This window comes from Oncorhynchus keta, unplaced genomic scaffold (genome assembly GCF_023373465.1).
Source record: "Oncorhynchus keta strain PuntledgeMale-10-30-2019 unplaced genomic scaffold, Oket_V2 Un_contig_1599_pilon_pilon, whole genome shotgun sequence".
Taxonomy (NCBI): Eukaryota; Metazoa; Chordata; class Actinopteri; order Salmoniformes; family Salmonidae; genus Oncorhynchus; species Oncorhynchus keta.
The window spans coordinates 644,352-661,371 of NW_026279648.1; the positions used below are offsets into that span (position 1 = coordinate 644,352).

Sequence of the window (17,020 nt, forward strand, 5' to 3'; positions counted from 1 at the left end):
TTTGATTTCAGTTTAGGTGTTATGAAGAAACGTATAACATTCTTCCAACAAGGGTGTAGGGAGCCAGTCTGTTTTGATTTCAGTTTAGGTGTTATGAAGAAACGTATAACATTCTTCCAACAAGGGTGTAGGGAGCCAGTCTGTTTTCATTTCAGTTTAGGTGTTATGAAGAAACGTATAACATTCTTCCAACATAATTCTCTCCATGACCTTGAGTTGGTGGAGCTTTGTTGAGTCTCTAATATGTTCAACCATGTTTCATCAGTTACTTCAATGTTAAGTTCCTCCTCCCATTTATTTTTAATATAGTTTGTAGAATGTTTCTTTGAGGATTGAATACCCAAGTAGAGATTTGAAATCGTTTTTTTGTTACTCCCCAAGTTGTATACGTTAGTGAATACTTGAATTAATTTTGGAGGTGCTCGAGGGTCAGTCACTTTTATCTCCCTTAAGAAATATTGTCGAACTTGTAGGTATCTGTAAAAATCTTGTTTATCCAAGCCATGTTTTTTACTTAGGTCCTGGAAGTTATCTAGGTTCCCATTCCTTATAATTGTACTGAATGATGCGATGCCTTTCTGCGTCCATTGTTTAAATCTGCTGTCCTGAGTTGCAGGGATGAAGCTGGGGTCGTATGCGGGCCAACTCAGCAGTTTGATCTCTCTGTCTAAATGATTTTGCTTAACTACCCTAAACCATGTCTTCAGAGAGAAATTAATCCACTGATTTAGTCTATTGTATATTTATTTTATCATGTCCTTATTTCCCAGTACTGACTGTATGGTTATCTCTGTCAAAGTAGTCTCCATCTCCTTATTTCCCAGTACTGACTGTATGGGTATCTCTGTCAAAGTAGTCTCCATGTCCTTATTTCCCAGTACTGACTGTATGGTTATCTCTGTCAAAGTAGTCTCCATGTCCTTATTTCCCAGTACTGACTGTATGGTTATCTCTGTCAGAGTAGTCTCCATGTCCTTATTTCCCAGTACTGACTGTATGGTTATCTCTGTCAAAGTAGTCTCCATGTCCTTATTTCCCAGTACTGACTGTATGGTTATCTCTGTCAGAGTAGTCTCCATGTCCTTATTTCCCAGTACTGACTGTATGGTTATCTCTGTCAAAGTAGTCTCCATGTCTTTCCATTTGGATTCGTATTCTGAATTGCACCAACACACCAGGGGTCTCAATTGGGCTGACACATAATAATCTTTTAGGTTTGGTAAGGCCATACCCCCACAGTTTTTTGGTAACTGTAATGTTGTATATCTAGTTCTTGGTCTCTTACTGTTCCAGATAAACCTTTATCCATTTATCCCATTCCCTAAACTGTTTAGGTGGGATTTCTATGGGCGGTGATTGGAACAAATACAGTAATACAGCAGGATGTTCATTTTGATTGTTTAAATTCTACTACTAAGATCTAAGGGAAGTGAATTCCACCTGTCAGGTCATCATATATTTTCTTGTTGATGTGATCGTAATTCTTGCAATAAAGTTTGGGTGTATCTTTTGGTGAATTTACTCCCAGATATTTAATGGATGAAGAGGTCCAGGTGAAGTTATACCTACTCTTCAGCTCTTCCTGTGGGGTATAATTATATATTAGGGCTTGGGTCTTGTGTACGTTAAAAAGCACATACCCTGAATATGTTCCAAATGTTTGTAAAACATCCATCAATCTAGGTACACTTGAGCCTGGGTCTTTAAGGAATAACAGAACGTCATCAATATATCTTACAGTGGGGCAAAAAAGTATTTAGTCAGCCACCAATTGTGCAAGTTCTCCCACTTAAAAATATGAGAGGCCTGTAATTTTCCTCATAGGTATACTTCAACTATGACAGACAAAATGAGAAAAAAAAAATCCCGAAAATCACATTGTAGGATTTTTAATGAATTTATTTGCAAATGAAAATTTATTTGCAAATCACCTACAAACAAGCAAGATTTCTGGCTCTCACAGACCTGTAACTTCTTCTTTAAGAGGCTCCTCTGTCCTCCCCTCATTACCTGTATTAATGGCACCTGTTTGAACTTGTTATCAGTATAAAAGACACCTGTCCACAACCTCAAACAGTCACACTCCAAACTCCACTATGGCCAAGACCAAAGAGCTGTCAAAGGACACCAGAAACAAAATTGTAGACCTGCACCAGGCTGGGAAGACAATCTGCAATAGGTAAGCAGCTTGGTTTGAAGAAATCAACTGTGGGAGCAATTATTATGAAATGGAAGACATACAAGACCACTGATAATCTCCCTCGATCTGGGGTTCCACGCAAAATGATCACAAGAACGGTGAGCAAAAATCCCAGAACCACACGGGGGGGACCTAGTGAATGACCTGCAGAGAGCTGGGACCAAAGTAACAAAGCCTACCATCAGTAACACACTACGCCACCAGGGACTCAAATCCTGCAGTGCCTGACATGTCCCCCTTCTTAAGCCAGTACATGTCCAGGCACGTCTGAAGTTTGCTAGAGAGCATTTGGATGATCCAGAAGAAGATTGGGAGAATGTCATTTGGTCAGATGAAACCAAAATATAACTTTTTGGTAAAAACTCAACTCGTCGTGTTTGGAGGACAAAGAATGCTGAGTTGCATCCAAAGAACACCATACCTACTGTGAAGCATGGGGGTGGAAACATCATGCTTTGGGGCTGTTTTTCTGCAAAGGGACCAGGAAGACTGATCCGTGTAAAGGAAAGAATAAATGGGGCCATGTATCGTGAGATTTTGAGTGAAAACCTCCTTCCATCAGTAAGGGCATTGAAGATGAAATGTGGCTGGATCTTTCACCATGACAATGATCCCAAAGTCCTGGAGTGGCCTAGCCAGTCTCCAGATCTCAACCCCAAAATCTTCGGAGGGAGTTGAAAGTCCGTGTTGCCCAGCAACAGCTCCAAAACATCACTGCTGTAGAGGAGATCTGCATGGAGGAATGGGCCAAAATACCAGCAACAGTGTGTGGAAACCTTGTGAAGACTTACAGAAAGCGTTTGACCTCTGTCATTGCCAACAAAGGGTATATAACAAAGTATTGAGATAAACTTTTGTTATTGACCAAATACTTATTTTCCACCATAATTTGCAAATAAATACAATGTGATTTTCTGGATTTTTTTCTCTCATTTTGTCTCTCATAGTTGAAGTGTACCTATGATGAAAATTACAGGCCTCTCATCTTTTTAAGTGGGAGAACTTGCACAATTGGTGGCTGACTAAATACTTTTTTGCCCCACTGTATGTAGCACTGCTCGTCAAATTTCCCCAGTAATCTGACTGCCAAGGCCCAGAAAAGACACTGTGCATGTGTTAAATGATGATCTTTTTATACTTTACCCGACTTTGCTTATTCATTCTTCCATGGTTATCTAACTCCGACTGAGACTTCTCTTATATATATTTTTAGCTTTACATTAATGGAATATGATATTTAATAATGATTAAAGTGTTAAGCTGGGGCGCAGTACTTTCGAGGCCCATATGTTGCTAGTACCTGGGTTGAAAAATCTGATACTGGTGCAGTCAACTAGATCCTGGTGCATTACCTGCTATTAACGTATATGAAACATCACACACACTAGGTGTGATCAGTGGTGATCATGACACCATATAGAGTACAGAAAAATAATTTTAGGGCAACGTTACACATTTAATGTGCAATGTGTTGAACCATAACTGTGTAGGTGTGTCCAAACTTCTGACTGATACTGTACACTACCATTTAAAAGTTGGGACACAACTACTAATTAAAGGGTTTTTCTTTATTTGCACTATTTTCTACATTGTAGAATAGTGTAGACATCAAAACTATTAAATAACACATATGGAATCATGCAGTAACCAAAATAGAGTTTAACAAATCTAAATATATTTTAGATTCTTCAATCAGGTTCTGGGAATCCAAAAAAGTTCTATATTCAAAGACAGAACATGAGGATAACAAATTCTAGTGCCAGGAGATGTTTCCTGCTCTTAGTCTTGGGACTCCCGAGTGAAGCAACGGTCTAAGGCACTGCATCTCAGTGCTAGAGGCATCACTACAGACCCTGGTTCGATTCCAGGCTGTATCACAACCGGCCATGATTGGGAGTCCCACAGTGTCGTTAGGGTTTGGCTGGGGTAGGCCGTCATTGTAAATAAGAATTTGTTCTTAACTGACTTGCCTAGTTAAATAAAGGTTCAATGAAAAAAAAAGTAATTCACTAAGAACAAATCAGAAGCAAACGGGCCAAAATGGAGAGGCAGTACCTGAACTTGTCCAATAACAAACACTTGTTTTCATTTTCGGTTACAAAAATGTTTTGCTACAGTGTGCACTAATGAATACAGGATCATCATTGCACTGGTGTTTACTCTTCCTCGGTTTCTCCTCCACTCTCTTTGCTCCCTCTCCTCCTGCCCACATCTCCCACTCAGTCATAAAGGTAAGCTCTACCTGCTGCCGAGGCTTCCTCGATCTCACCTCCCCTCCCTCCTGCCCAGTCCTGCCATCTGTTTCCCTCCTCCCCCCCTGTCCCTCAACTTCTGTGCCTCCATCAGGGTCCAGCCCTGAGTCTGGGCTGTGGTAGCGTCTGACGTGGTTCTTGAGGCTGACGTTGTGGTTGAAGCTCTTGTCGCAGCGCTGGCATTGGAAGGGCCTCTCCCCAGTGTGGACGCGCAGGTGGGACTTCAGCTGGCTGAGCTGGGCAAAGGCACGCTGGCACACCTGACACACAGGGAAGGGCAACATGGACCATGTAAATACAATACTTTGGATTTAAATAAAAATGTAAAGTTTCTATTTTATTTACAGTAAATAGCCCTCTTCAAAATAAGTAATTGAAACTGACACTTCAGTTGAATGTAATTGAAACCCGGCCCCTCCCTCCAGACCTGGCACTTGAAGGGCTTGTTGTCACTGTGGGACAGTGCGTGCCTCTCCAGGAGGTGACCCTTGTTGAATTCCTTGTAACATGTGTGACAGATGTGTCTCTTGGACTCGTGCTCTCTGAGATGGCGATTCCGTATGAGGATGTTGTCAAAGCTCAGTGGGCACTCTGAGCAGCTGTAGCATCTGTGACCTTTTAATCTTTTGAATCTGTGGGTCTTCTCGTGGGTCAGCTTGTCCGGCCGCGTCCTGAAGGATTGGAGGCAGAACTTACAGGGAAACTTAAGGTCCTGACGGTGTAGCCTCCGGTGCTGCTTGAGGCCCAGTTCACTCGCACAACCCTGCCCACAGTCTGGACAGCGGACCATGAACTTGTGTTCACACTTATGGTGTTTCAGCCTGCTGGTGTACATGACGCCACATTCAGGACAGAGGACCATGTGGTGTTTTTTAGAGTATTTGAATTTCTGCCGGATGCTGACAAGGTCCCCGGAGTGCGGTTCTCTAGCAGCACCGCTGAACGACTCCTGGTCCTGCTGGTCTCTCTGGGGTGATGATAAAGGTGATCCATCAGAGTCTTCAGCAAACTCATCCAAACCAGTCTCTCCTGCAGCCTGCTGCAATTGCCTTCCTCTGCTTCTCCCTTTCCCCCTACCCCTTCCTCTCCCTCTCCCTCTCCCTCTCCTACTCGTTGGTTTCTCCTCTTCTGGGTCAAATTCAGAGTCACTCTCTCTCAGTCCCTCTTCCTCAGCTTCTGGGTCAAATTCAGAGTCACTCTCTGTCCGTCTATCTTCCTCATCTGTCTCTTCACCCTCCATCTCACACACATCACCCTCCCCCTCATACCCATCTGCAGCGACCTCCGTCTTCTCTCCTTTGTCTATCTGAGAGGTTGGGCTTTCAGAGTCCTCAGGCTCTATAGAGTATATTGTCACCTCAATAGAGGCCTGCTGCTCAGCACCATTCTCCTGTTGTTCACCACCTAGGAACTTTCCCTTTCTCTCCTCTCCTTCCTCATTCTCCTGTGAGGACAGGCCATTGTCCTCCTGGCTTCGTGCACAGTCCAGCTCACTGTCCAACACCACCTTAGTCACTTTCTTTCTCTCCTCTGTTCCTTTGTTCCCCTCATTTTTCCCCCTCACCAGGGACATGCCACTTCCTCCTGGTCTTGGTGGCTGGTCTACAGTCACCTCCATCTCCAAAGAGCCAGTCAGTTCCAGATTCTCATCTCTGTCCTCCAATGGCAAGTCCCCATCTCGGTTCTCAGACGGCAAGGCTCCATCTGTGTCCTCAGATGGCAGGGCCACCTGCATGTCAACCTACTTAGCGAAGGAAAACACCAGTATTATTGGAGTGACAGTTCTGTATTAAAAAATAATAATAACTAGAGATACCACAGAATACAAACAACTGAAGTTAGTTACCTCACAATATCAACTGTTAATCCTTGAATACCCACCTGAATATTCTGTGGCTCATCCCCATTTCCTTTGCGCATTGTCTGGACAGTAGATGTGTTGCTTGCCCATGTCCTGAGGTGGTTGCAGCCCTGGCAGTGTTGGGTCACAGAGAGGCATGTCCTGTCTCCCTGCGTCTGGATCACACTCTCACGCCTGCACTGCTCACACCTCTGAAACAGCTGCAGCAGGCAGTCGATGTTCACAATGATATCTTCTGGGGAGGGAGGGGGGGCAGCAGGTTGTGGAGGGGGGGCAGCTAACCTGGGTCAAAGAAATTAATAAAAGAGCGGTTGATTTCCTGCCACTATCGGCTCTTGCCAATTCATACTCATTAGCAATTGTATCTTCTAGGAACATGCGCTGATGAAACATTTCAATAAGAGTCCCCTTATTGGTCGGTATGTACTTCTAAAAAAGGTCTAAATAAAAATGCCTCTTTGGCACCGCCACTGAACACAGATTGGTTATTTTTCTGCTGCTTATTAAAAAAACAAGATTTCAGTCTTGGAGTTGTGTTTCCTGACCGATTCTACTTTTGATTAATGATGTTTGTCCCCCATGAGACACTGTAGACACGGAATCCTAAGAAACTGTTCGAATAAGGATGTGTACGTGCACTACTTCGCACACACCATACATTTATTTCTAATGGATGCTCATTGTTCCTTGTGTAGAGCTAAATTATTTTGGGGTGCACTGGAGACCCTGTACTGCTTTCTGACTTCTAGCCTTCCAAGGTTTAAAATACTGAAGAAGGAACAGGAAAACATGCAGCTGGATCTCTCGCTGTTCTCAAGCTGAAGAGCCTACTGGCCACAAGGTGGGCCTCCAGGAAACAGGCCACAGAAGTGATTATACAGAGCCTGCATGCAATCCTTGAACTCTGCTCTGAATAAATCCCCATAACTATACTACACCAGCTGATGACCTGCTCTCAAAGATGAGCACATTTGAGTTTAAATTAATGTTGGTGTTTTGGAACAGTTTACTAAAGAAGACGTACATCCTTCCCATCAGCAGTGTCAGTGCCATCAGCAGTGTCAGTGACATCAGCAGTGTCAGTGACATCAGCAGTGTCAGTGACATCAGCAGTGTCAGTGACATCAGCAGTGTCAGTGACATCAGCAGTGTCAGTGACATCAGCAGTGTCAGTGACATCAGCAGTGTCAGTGCCATCAGCAGTGTCAGTGACATCAGCAGTGTCAGTGCCATCAGCAGTGTCAGTGACATCAGCAGTGTCAGTGCCATCAGTAGTGCCAGTGACATCAGCAGTGTCAGTGCCATCAGTAGTGCCAGTGCCATCAGCAGTGGCAGTGCCATCAGCAGTGTCAGTGCCATCAGTAGTGTCAGTGCCATCAGTAGTGCCAGTGCCATCAGTAGTGCCAGTGACATCAGCAGTGCCAAGCAAAGTTTCAGCCGCCTGTGAAAATCATCAAGCGACATTTGCGTGCATACATGAATAAGGCCAGACTATCCAATCTCACATTGCTTTATACTGAGTGGGACATAGTGATTAAGAAAGTATTCACACACCTTGAGTTTTCCACATTCTGTTGTGTTACAGCCTGAATTTAAAATTGATTACATTTAGATGGCCTACACACAATATTCCTTAATGTCAAAGAGGAATTATGTTTTCGAAATGTTTACAAATTACAATGAATATCCCTTTGAGCATGGTAAAGTTATTAACCGAGGATGGATCAACAACATTGTAGTTACTCCACAAAACTAACCTAATTGACAGAATGGAAGGAAGGAAGCCTGTACAGAATAAAAAATATTCCAAAACATGCATCCTGTTTGCAACAAGGCACTAAAGGAATACTACAACAAATGTGGCAAAGCAATTAACTTTTTGTCTTGATGAATACAAAGTTATGTTTGGGGCAAATACAACAAACATTCCATATTTTCAAGTATAGTGGTGGCTGCATCATGTTATGGGTATGCTTGTAATCATTAAGGACTGGGGAGTTTTTCATGATAAAAATGAAACGGAATAGTGTCCACAGCAAAATCCTAGAGGGAAAACGTGGTTCAGTCTGCTTTCCACCAGAAACTGGGAGATGAAATCACCTTTGAGCAGGACAATAACCTGAAACACAAGGCAAAATCTACACTGGGGTTGCTTACCAAGAAGACAGTGAATGTTCCTGAGTGACCGAATTACAGTTGACTTAAATCTACTTGAACATCTATGGCAAGACCTGAAAATGGTTGTCTAAGCAATGATCAATCAATTTGACAGAGCTTGAAGAGGTTTGAAAAGAATAGTGAGCAAATGTTGCACAATAAAAGGTGTGGAAAGCTCTTAAACTTACCCAGAAAGACTCACAGCTGTAATCACTGCCAAAGGTGCTTCTATAAAGTATTGTCTCAGGGGTATGCAAATGATATATTTCTGTAATTTTTTGTTTTTGCAAAAAATAAATAAAACATGTTTTCACTTTGATTGTGGGGTATTGTGTGTAGATGGGTGAGGGAAAATATATATTTAATCCATTTTGAATTCAGGGTTATTATTACCGTAATATATATTTAATTCAGGCAAAATGTGGAATAAGGCAAGGCACTGTAGACACTGGCAACTTGATTGGCAAATTTACCAACATGAAGGAGAGGAGGATGACGTTTTCAAAACGGGACCCTGATTTGTAAATAGTTTGTTCAAGTGTTGGGATTATTATTTAGTTCTATTGAACTGTGATAATGGAATTTAACAAAATGGACTAGATGACATCAGACTACAACATGGATATTTTGGCTGAGCAGTGACAACCTGGTGAGTGAAACATCCTTTTTGATTGGTCTTTGGTTAAGATGAAAGCAGTTGACATGTTATTACAGGCCCTCTTGCTCATCAACTCTTGACACCTATATGCAGGCCGTGTGCGTGTGTGACACTGTCTGCCTCGTGTTGCTTACGATGTGCCTGTTTTGTAGTTGTGATCTCATTGTCTACTTTATCTTTGAATGTAGGCCAATGTCTGCTAAACGAGAGCTTCATGCGTTGCGATGAATAGTTTTGATGACTCGCCGCTTTGGTGCTGCTGTCCTTGGTGCTGACCACCTGCGGAGCTCTCCCGACCACTGCGCTTTGTAGAGCGACGTGTGCTGTCCATGGTGCTGACCACCTGCGGAGCTCTCCCGACCACTGCGCTTTGTAGAGCGACGTGTGCTGTCCATGGTGCTGACCACCTGCGGAGCTCTCCCGACCACTGCGCTGGTATCTGGCAAAGTGACACTATCTGTATGTTTTATTGGAAATAGGCTTGCATGGCTCTATGTGATGATGGCCAATTTGTGTTTATGATAGCTGATATACTTTTATGATTTGGTTAGAAAGACCCCTTGAAAGCGCCCGCCCCCTCTGCGCTGAGGCTAGGTCCACGCCTGGTTCTGGGACAATAGATCCAATATTCATACATCTACTGTACATAAAATATATATATTAATTCATACAACTACTGTATATATATATATTAAGCAATGAGGCTAAAGCAACCGATCAGAACATTTATCTGAAAATGTTGCTAAACATATTTCTTCACATGTTACGCGCAGCAATGCGCCCACAGCAGTAGGCTATGTAGGCTATTCGCAAATGTGCACAACAGGTACTAGCCTTTCTCTCAGCTTGTGACCATTTGATCTGACCGAACCGTGCCTCGAGTATGTCAACAGAATCAAGCCTTTAGACGTTAATTATCCTACATTATACTTGTCAAGCATGACTGGCGTTTAGCCTAAAGGGTGAACTCGGAAAGAGTGGAACATCATTTCAACCGGCACAGCTTAATCCTTACCCATTTATTTATTGGTCTGACATGAGAAAATCTAAACTATTGTTATGCCCTTGCAGAGAAACTACACGATCAAAATCACATCACTTTATTGGTGTGACATCAGAGGGGGGCAGAGCAAGCTTCAAACAGGAAGCTCACCCTGCAAAACACAGCGACATAGCTTTCTTTCTGTTTTGATGTTATAAAATTGCAAAATATCGCACTGTGCCAAATGTTGATTTAAATGTGCATATTATGCAGTACTGCATGAAAATTCATAAAGAAGTTGCAAATATTATGTTTCGATTTTGTAATTCAGTCTTTTGTTATTGTCCCGCTTTACCAACCATAGCTAGCTAAAGTAGGACGGCATGGAGTAGCTAAAGTGGGACCGTATGGAGTAGCTAAAGTGGGACCGTATGGAGTAGCTAAAGTAGAACGGCATGGAGTAGCTAAAGTAGAACGGCATGGAGTAGCTAAAGTGGGACCGTATGGAGTAGCTAAAGTGGGACCGTATGGAGTAGCTAAAGTAGAACGGCATGGAGTAGCTAAAGTAGAACGGCATGGAGTAGCTAAAGTGGAACAGCATGGAGTAGCTAAAGTAGGACCGTATGGAGTAGCTAAAGTGGGACAGTATGGAGTAGCTAAAGTGGGACAGTATGGAGTAGCTAAAGTGGGACAGCATGGAGTAGCTAAAGTGGGACAGCATGGAGTAGCTAAAGTGGGACAGTATGGAGTAGCTAAAGTGGGACAGTATGGAGTAGCTAAAGTGGGACAGCATGGAGTAGCTAAAGTGGGACAGTATGGAGTAGCTAAAGTGGGACAGTATGGAGTAGCTAAAGTGGGACAGTATGGAGTAGCTAAAGTGGGACCGTATGGAGTAGCTAAAGTGGGACCGTATGGAGTAGCTAAAGTAGAACGGCATGGAGTAGCTAAAGTGGGACAGCATGGAGTAGCTAAAGTAGGACCGTATGGAGTAGCTAAAGTGGGACAGCATGGAGTAGCTAAAGTAGGACGGCATGGAGTAGCTAAAGTGGGACCGTATGGAGTAGCTAAAGTGGGACAGCATGGAGTAGCTAAAGTAGGACGGCATGGAGTAGCTAAAGTGGGACAGTATGGAGTAGCTAAAGTGGGACAGTATGGAGTAGCTAAAGTGGGGCAGCATGGAGTAGCTAAAGTGGGGCAGCATGGAGTAGCTAAAGTGGGGCAGCATGGAGTAGCTAAAGTGGGACAGCATGGAGTAGCTAAAGTGGGACAGCATGGAGTAGCTAAAGTGGGACAGTATGGAGTAGCTAAAGTAGGACGGCATGGAGTAGCTAAAGTGGGACAGTATGGAGTAGCTAAAGTAGGACGGCATGGAGTAGCTAAAGTGGGACAGTATGGAGTAGCTAAAGTGGGACAGTATGGAGTAGCTAAAGTGGGACAGTATGGAGTAGCTAAAGTGGGACAGCATGGAGTAGCTAAAGTGGGACAGCATGGAGTAGCTAAAGTGGGACAGCATGGAGTAGCTAAAGTGGGACAGTATGGAGTAGCTAAAGTGGGACAGTATGGAGTAGCTAAAGTGGGACAGCATGGAGTAGCTAAAGTGGGACAGCATGGAGTAGCTAAAGTGGGACAGCATGGAGTAGCTAAAGTGGGACAGTCTTATAGGCTTTTCCAATGGAGGAAAGATATCAAGTTTACATTATGGACCTCCTGTACTGGTTAGGCTAAATCCAGTAAAAAACATTGTAGTAGTATTGTTAATTGAGTGTATTCAGATAGAGTGGGAAACTTTTTGCATTTTGGAAACTAGGACACCATTATTATAGTCCTAATTGTACCCCAATGGGCTAATAGCCCGACACATGATGTATTTCTGGAATCTACACTTGTTTCATAATCACACAAAATGTTGTCATTGGGGTACAATTAGGACCATAATAATGGTGTTGCAGTTTATCTAAACTGCTGTCCAGGCTATCAAATGCGAGAAACATTTTTATTTGACTCTGTGTAGACAAAATGGGTGTGTCATGCATCCTGTTAATATATCAACAAAGAAAACGTGTGTGTGATTTTAGAAACATCTTGAGGATTTCAGAAATGTATCATGTGTTGGGTTTATATGTTGGATAGATGTCGAAAGACGGAAAATGCAAGAAGTGTCCCACTTTCTCCTCTCGTACATTTTTTTATTTCGTTTTCTGGCCTTGTGAGCGGGGTTTTGAGTAGTCATTGGGTTTGGAAATTTTAGGTGGACCTGGCAACCCTGATAAACAGGTAGACTGCAGGGAAAAAAACACGAATTACCTGTCAAGCAAAAACAAAGCAACTTCGGCATCTGTAGGCATAGATTTCTCCTCCTTGAGGTTCCTCCATCTGGTAAAAGCTTCTCCGATATTAATCCGATTTCTGGATTTGTCCTTTAATTTTCTCCACTCAGAATCTCGATCGGGTTTCTTCTTCAGTGGTAAAAAGGGTGTAAAGATTATATTATTATTGGCCATGATTGGGCGCAATAGAGGCACTATTTAAAACTAAATCGAATGTACTAGGGTATGGTGTAACGTTGGCTTTCCTCACAAATCTCAGCGTTCCACCATTGTTTCCACCACGGAAATGACCTAATATTTACGTATTCCCGGGCCCCCTTTCTTCAGTAGGGTTTAAGGAAGATTGGCATCCAAACAGCGCATTACCGCCGCCTACTGTGCTGGAGTGTGGGCCAGAGACAGTAAGGAACTAAATCCTACCTGCCAGCCCTGTTTCTCTTGGGACACTGTCTGAATCCAAAATTACCCCCTTCCCTCGCCCCTCCATTTGCGAGTTCACACACGCCTCCTACATTTACATCAGTGTCCCAAAACTGAGGGAGTGAAAATTATAGTTTCAAAATACCGGCAGTACTTCCACCTTCCTGATGGATTCTGTATTGACCAAGCAGGCAATGGGAGACAACTGAGTAGGGTGCAAATATTAGGGCGTTTATTTTCCCAAACTTGAAATTGTTTACAAAGAGAAGACAAAAACCATAGTGCATAAAAAGTACTTAAAAGGTCTGTAAATGAATACTCAAACATAGATACATGTATAACTGAGGTCTACACAGCAGAACCAACTTCTTCTTCAAGGTTTATTGGCAGACTAGTTTCAATGTCACATGCACAATGAAATCTCTTTCTTGCAAGCTCTAACCCCAACAATGCAGTAGTCAATAACAAATGTAATACTGAATATAACAAGGTAGAACAAAAACATGAGAAACAAGAACACGAAAAAGTAAGCAAGCAGTTCCAGTACCATATTTACAATGTGCAGGGACACTGTAGTGATAGGTAGATGTGTATAGGGTTAAGGTGACAAGGCATCAGGATAATAGAAACAGTCCCAGCAGCACATATGATTGTATGTGAGTGGGTCTGAGTAGTCAGTATAAATGTATATGCATATTATGTGTGTGTGAATGGAGTGAGTGTGTAGGGCCCTCTGAGTGTGCAGAAATCAAATACAAGGGTCAACTCAGTCTGTTAGCCATTTAGTTAGCTATTTAGCAGTCTTATGGCATGGGGATAGAAGCTATTCAGGAGCCTGTTGGTGTCAGACTTCATGCACCGGCACAGCTTGCCATGTGGAAACAGAGAGAACAGTCTATTACTTGGGTGGCTGTAGTCTAACCTATAAGGTGTATTGCCGCCACTTACTGTGCGGGGTAGTAAAGTATCCCCCCAAAACGTTTTGGATGAAAATATTCATACTAACTACCAAAAACTAAATTAACACTATTTCTTCTGTTAAAATCAGTCAAAATGTGATCCCTACACAGGCTCATAGAGCATGGGAGGGCCGTACTTCTTCTGTTAAAATCAGTCAGAATGTGATCCCTACACAGACTCATAGAGCCTGGGAGGGCCGTACTTCTTCTGTTAAAATCAGTCAGAATGTGATCCCTAGGCTCATAGAGCCTGGGAGGGCCGTACTTCTTCTGTTAAAATCAGTCAGAATGTGATCCCTACACAGGCTCATAGAGCCTGGGAGGGCCGTACTTCTTCTGTTAAAATCAGTCAGAATGTGATCCCTACACAGACTCATAGAGCCTGGGAGGGCCGTACTTCTTCTGTTAAAATCAGTCAGAATGTGATCCCTACACAGACTCATAGAGCCTGGGAGGGCCGTACTTCTTCTGTTAAAATCAGTCAGAATGTGATCCCTACACAGACTCATAGAGCCTGGGAGGGCCGTACTTCTTCTGTTAAAATCAGTCAGAATGTGATCCCTACACAGGCTCATAGAGCCTGGGAGGGCCGTACTTCTTCTGTTAAAATCAGTCAGAATGTGATCCCTACACAGGCTCATAGAGCCTGGGAGGGCCATACTTCTTCTGTTAAAATCAGTCAGAATGTGATCCCTAGACTCATAGAGCCTGGGAGGGCCGTACTTCTTCTGTCTTTCAGGCCCAGAACCTTTTCTTCCACAGCCACAATGACATCCAATTTCCTGATTGATTTGAGACTTGAAACTCCAAGAGTTAGTTGAGCACACAGAATATAAAAGAGAATGGCCAGTTCCAAATATGAGGTAGGGAGGCTACAAAGATACACATGAACAAAATCATGGATCTATTCCCAACATTTTTTGCAGAAACATGATTTTAAGCATAAATATCATTAACGTAATTTGTTTTAAATATATGCATTTTAAATAGAAAACGCTAGCATATCATGTTAAACTGGAGAAATCCAGTTAAAATGATATGTTAATCGACACCCCTCTATTTCAGGATAATACGAGGGTCCAATTAGCAGCAGGCCGGCTAACAAGCTGGCCACAATGCTGCAAATAAGGCACCAGAAACGTGCTGCAAAATCTGAAATGGTAAAACGCATCAATAAGTATTAGATTAAGATGCTACAAATATACATCTACGGGTGTGCACTTAGAATTAGTGTATGCAACAATTCAATAAAGGTGTATCTTTGATATTTGAAATGAAAACCATGTGGTCATTATTTGATTGGACACTAAATGTCTGGTGCAAATGAATGTTAAAGTGCAAAGGATAGGGAGATTTAGCTATGGCTACATGTGGGCGTCACAGACACCTTCCTAATATTGCAAATGCTTTTTTTGGGCTGGATCGTGTTGTTGAATTGTATGTTTTAGTTCTGTAATGTATAGATTGTTGCTGCCTTCTTGGCCAGGTCTTCCTTGAAAAAAAAGAGACTCTGGGTCTCAATGGGCTTTTCCTGGTTAAATAAAGGCTATAAAATAGTAATGACTTATTCAGCAGTCTGTGTCCTAGCCTTGTAAAAATAGCCTCACCTGTCTCTTCCTCCCTGACATTCCTATTTACTTAGAATAGATGCCTGCCTTTAGAGTCTCTGTTCCACTGTCCAAATCATTCCCTTAGCCTCTGCCTTGCCCATTGGCACCGCCACATCCACTACCTCTCTCCTAAGGGCCTGTTCGGCTAGCACATATACCTACTTATTCCCTTCCATCCCCTATGGCAGGGGTATTCAAGGACAAGTCAGTTAAGAACAAATTCTTATTTTCAGAGGCAGAACGACAGATTTTTACCTTGTCAGCTCAGGGATTCGATCTTGCAACCTTTCAGTTACTAGTCCAACTCTCTAACCACTCGGCTACCTGCTTCATTCATCACGGTATCTCAGTGCATTCAAATTTCCATCGATAAAATGCAATTGCTTTCGTTTGTCAGTAGCTCATGCCTGCCCCTACCATGAACAATCTGTACATAAAGTAGAGAATCCCACACATGCACAGAAGCTTCGGGACCTTTAGCTGTCGGGAAGAGGGTTCCAGAAAAATCGGATCTGCCGCAATTCCGTTAGCTAAACGGAGTGGCGAATGCTGCTTGTTTAATAAAGTTAGATCAAAGCTTAAGCAATGTCTGCAAGATCACATAGTTGTGAGATTGTACATAACCAAATATAAAAGCATAACGTTACTGTAAGACAAAACACCACCGCATTGATGAGATTTTCGGATGATTGTGCGAATGGTCGCATTTCTCTCCTGCCGCCAAAACTCAACAGCGTTGTGCCAAAATGTGCTTTGAAATAAAACACAGGCAGGCCTATGCAAGTAGACACCATCAGCTCTAAAATTCGCTCCCAGTACATCATTCAAAACAACATTGTACATAACTCATAAATATCTATAAAAACCTATATTTCTTTATTTTAAATAACGAAACGTGCCAAACGTGATTTGGATCCTCAGCTCTGGGGAAGAGGCCAAAGGGGAGTGCCGAAACGAGGGTGGTTACCTTCGGATCCACAGCCTTTAACCTAGAAACAAATAACATTGTTATGAATCGATACATGTTTGCAAATGTCTTGTCTTTTGAGTAGGCCAATTTATATTTCAATGAAGCCTGCAGAACCAACTTTACCTGTCCAAAAGTAGACATGTTAAATCAACATAACTCTTCAGCTCCTGAATGGTAACGTTACAGTAGAATATGGTAGTTAGCTAGAATGACTGAAAGTTGAGGCTTGCGCATTACCGGTCAGGAGACGGCATGCCAGGCTTTTCCATGTTTGCTGTTCTTTCCACTGTGAAAAGAAACTGGAACAGTTCAAAGTCAGAACTTGAGGATAACAAATTCTAGTGTCGGGAGATGTTTTCAGCTCTTAGTCTTGATTCATATTCACTAGGAACGAATCAGAATAAAACAGGCCAAAACAGAGAGGCACTACCTGAACTTTTCTTTTAAGGTTGCAAAACGTTTTGGCGTGTACTAATGAATACATCCTTGGCCTTTCTGTCCACCCATCTCTCCTACAGCAGTGCCTAGCCTGTCCCGTAGGCCTCTGCTAGTGACTACCTCCCTCTCCCTCTGTCTTTACCTCTCCCCCTTCACTACTCCCCATCTTCTCCTCCTCCTCCAGGT

At 42.7% G+C, this 17,020-nt stretch overlaps 2 protein-coding genes across 2 annotated transcripts in view; one reads left to right on the plus strand and one right to left on the minus strand.

Annotated features, from left to right (window-relative positions):
• The window catches only part of LOC118376269 (ribonuclease P protein subunit p38-like), a 55,282-nt gene that overhangs the window by 14,242 nt on the left and 24,020 nt on the right, over positions 1–17,020 (plus strand). The window lies entirely within an intron of this gene.
• On the minus strand, positions 1,837–12,712 carry LOC118376268 (zinc finger and BTB domain-containing protein 17-like). Its single transcript, XM_035762964.2, has 4 exons — positions 12,415–12,712; positions 6,334–6,595; positions 4,880–6,193; positions 1,837–4,712 (listed from the first exon to the last, which is right to left on the minus strand). Exons 1-4 carry the CDS (start codon positions 12,609–12,611, stop codon positions 4,296–4,298), a joined length of 2,190 nt encoding a protein of 729 aa, XP_035618857.2. The 5' UTR covers positions 12,612–12,712; the 3' UTR covers positions 1,837–4,295.

What these genes read in the sequence shown, in the direction of transcription:
- LOC118376268 (XM_035762964.2), bottom strand. Translation starts at nt 12,611, where the DNA reads ATGGCCAATAATAATATAATCTTTACACCCTTTTTACCACTGAAGAAG. An exon ending in ATGAGCCACAGAATATTCAG is followed by an intron (nt 6,194 to 6,333) that starts GTGGGTATTCAA and finishes TTCGCTAAGTAG; the next exon opens with GTTGACATGCAGGTGGCCCT. An exon ending in ACAAGCCCTTCAAGTGCCAG is followed by an intron (nt 4,713 to 4,879) that starts GTCTGGAGGGAG and finishes CCTGTGTGTCAG; the next exon opens with GTGTGCCAGCGTGCCTTTGC.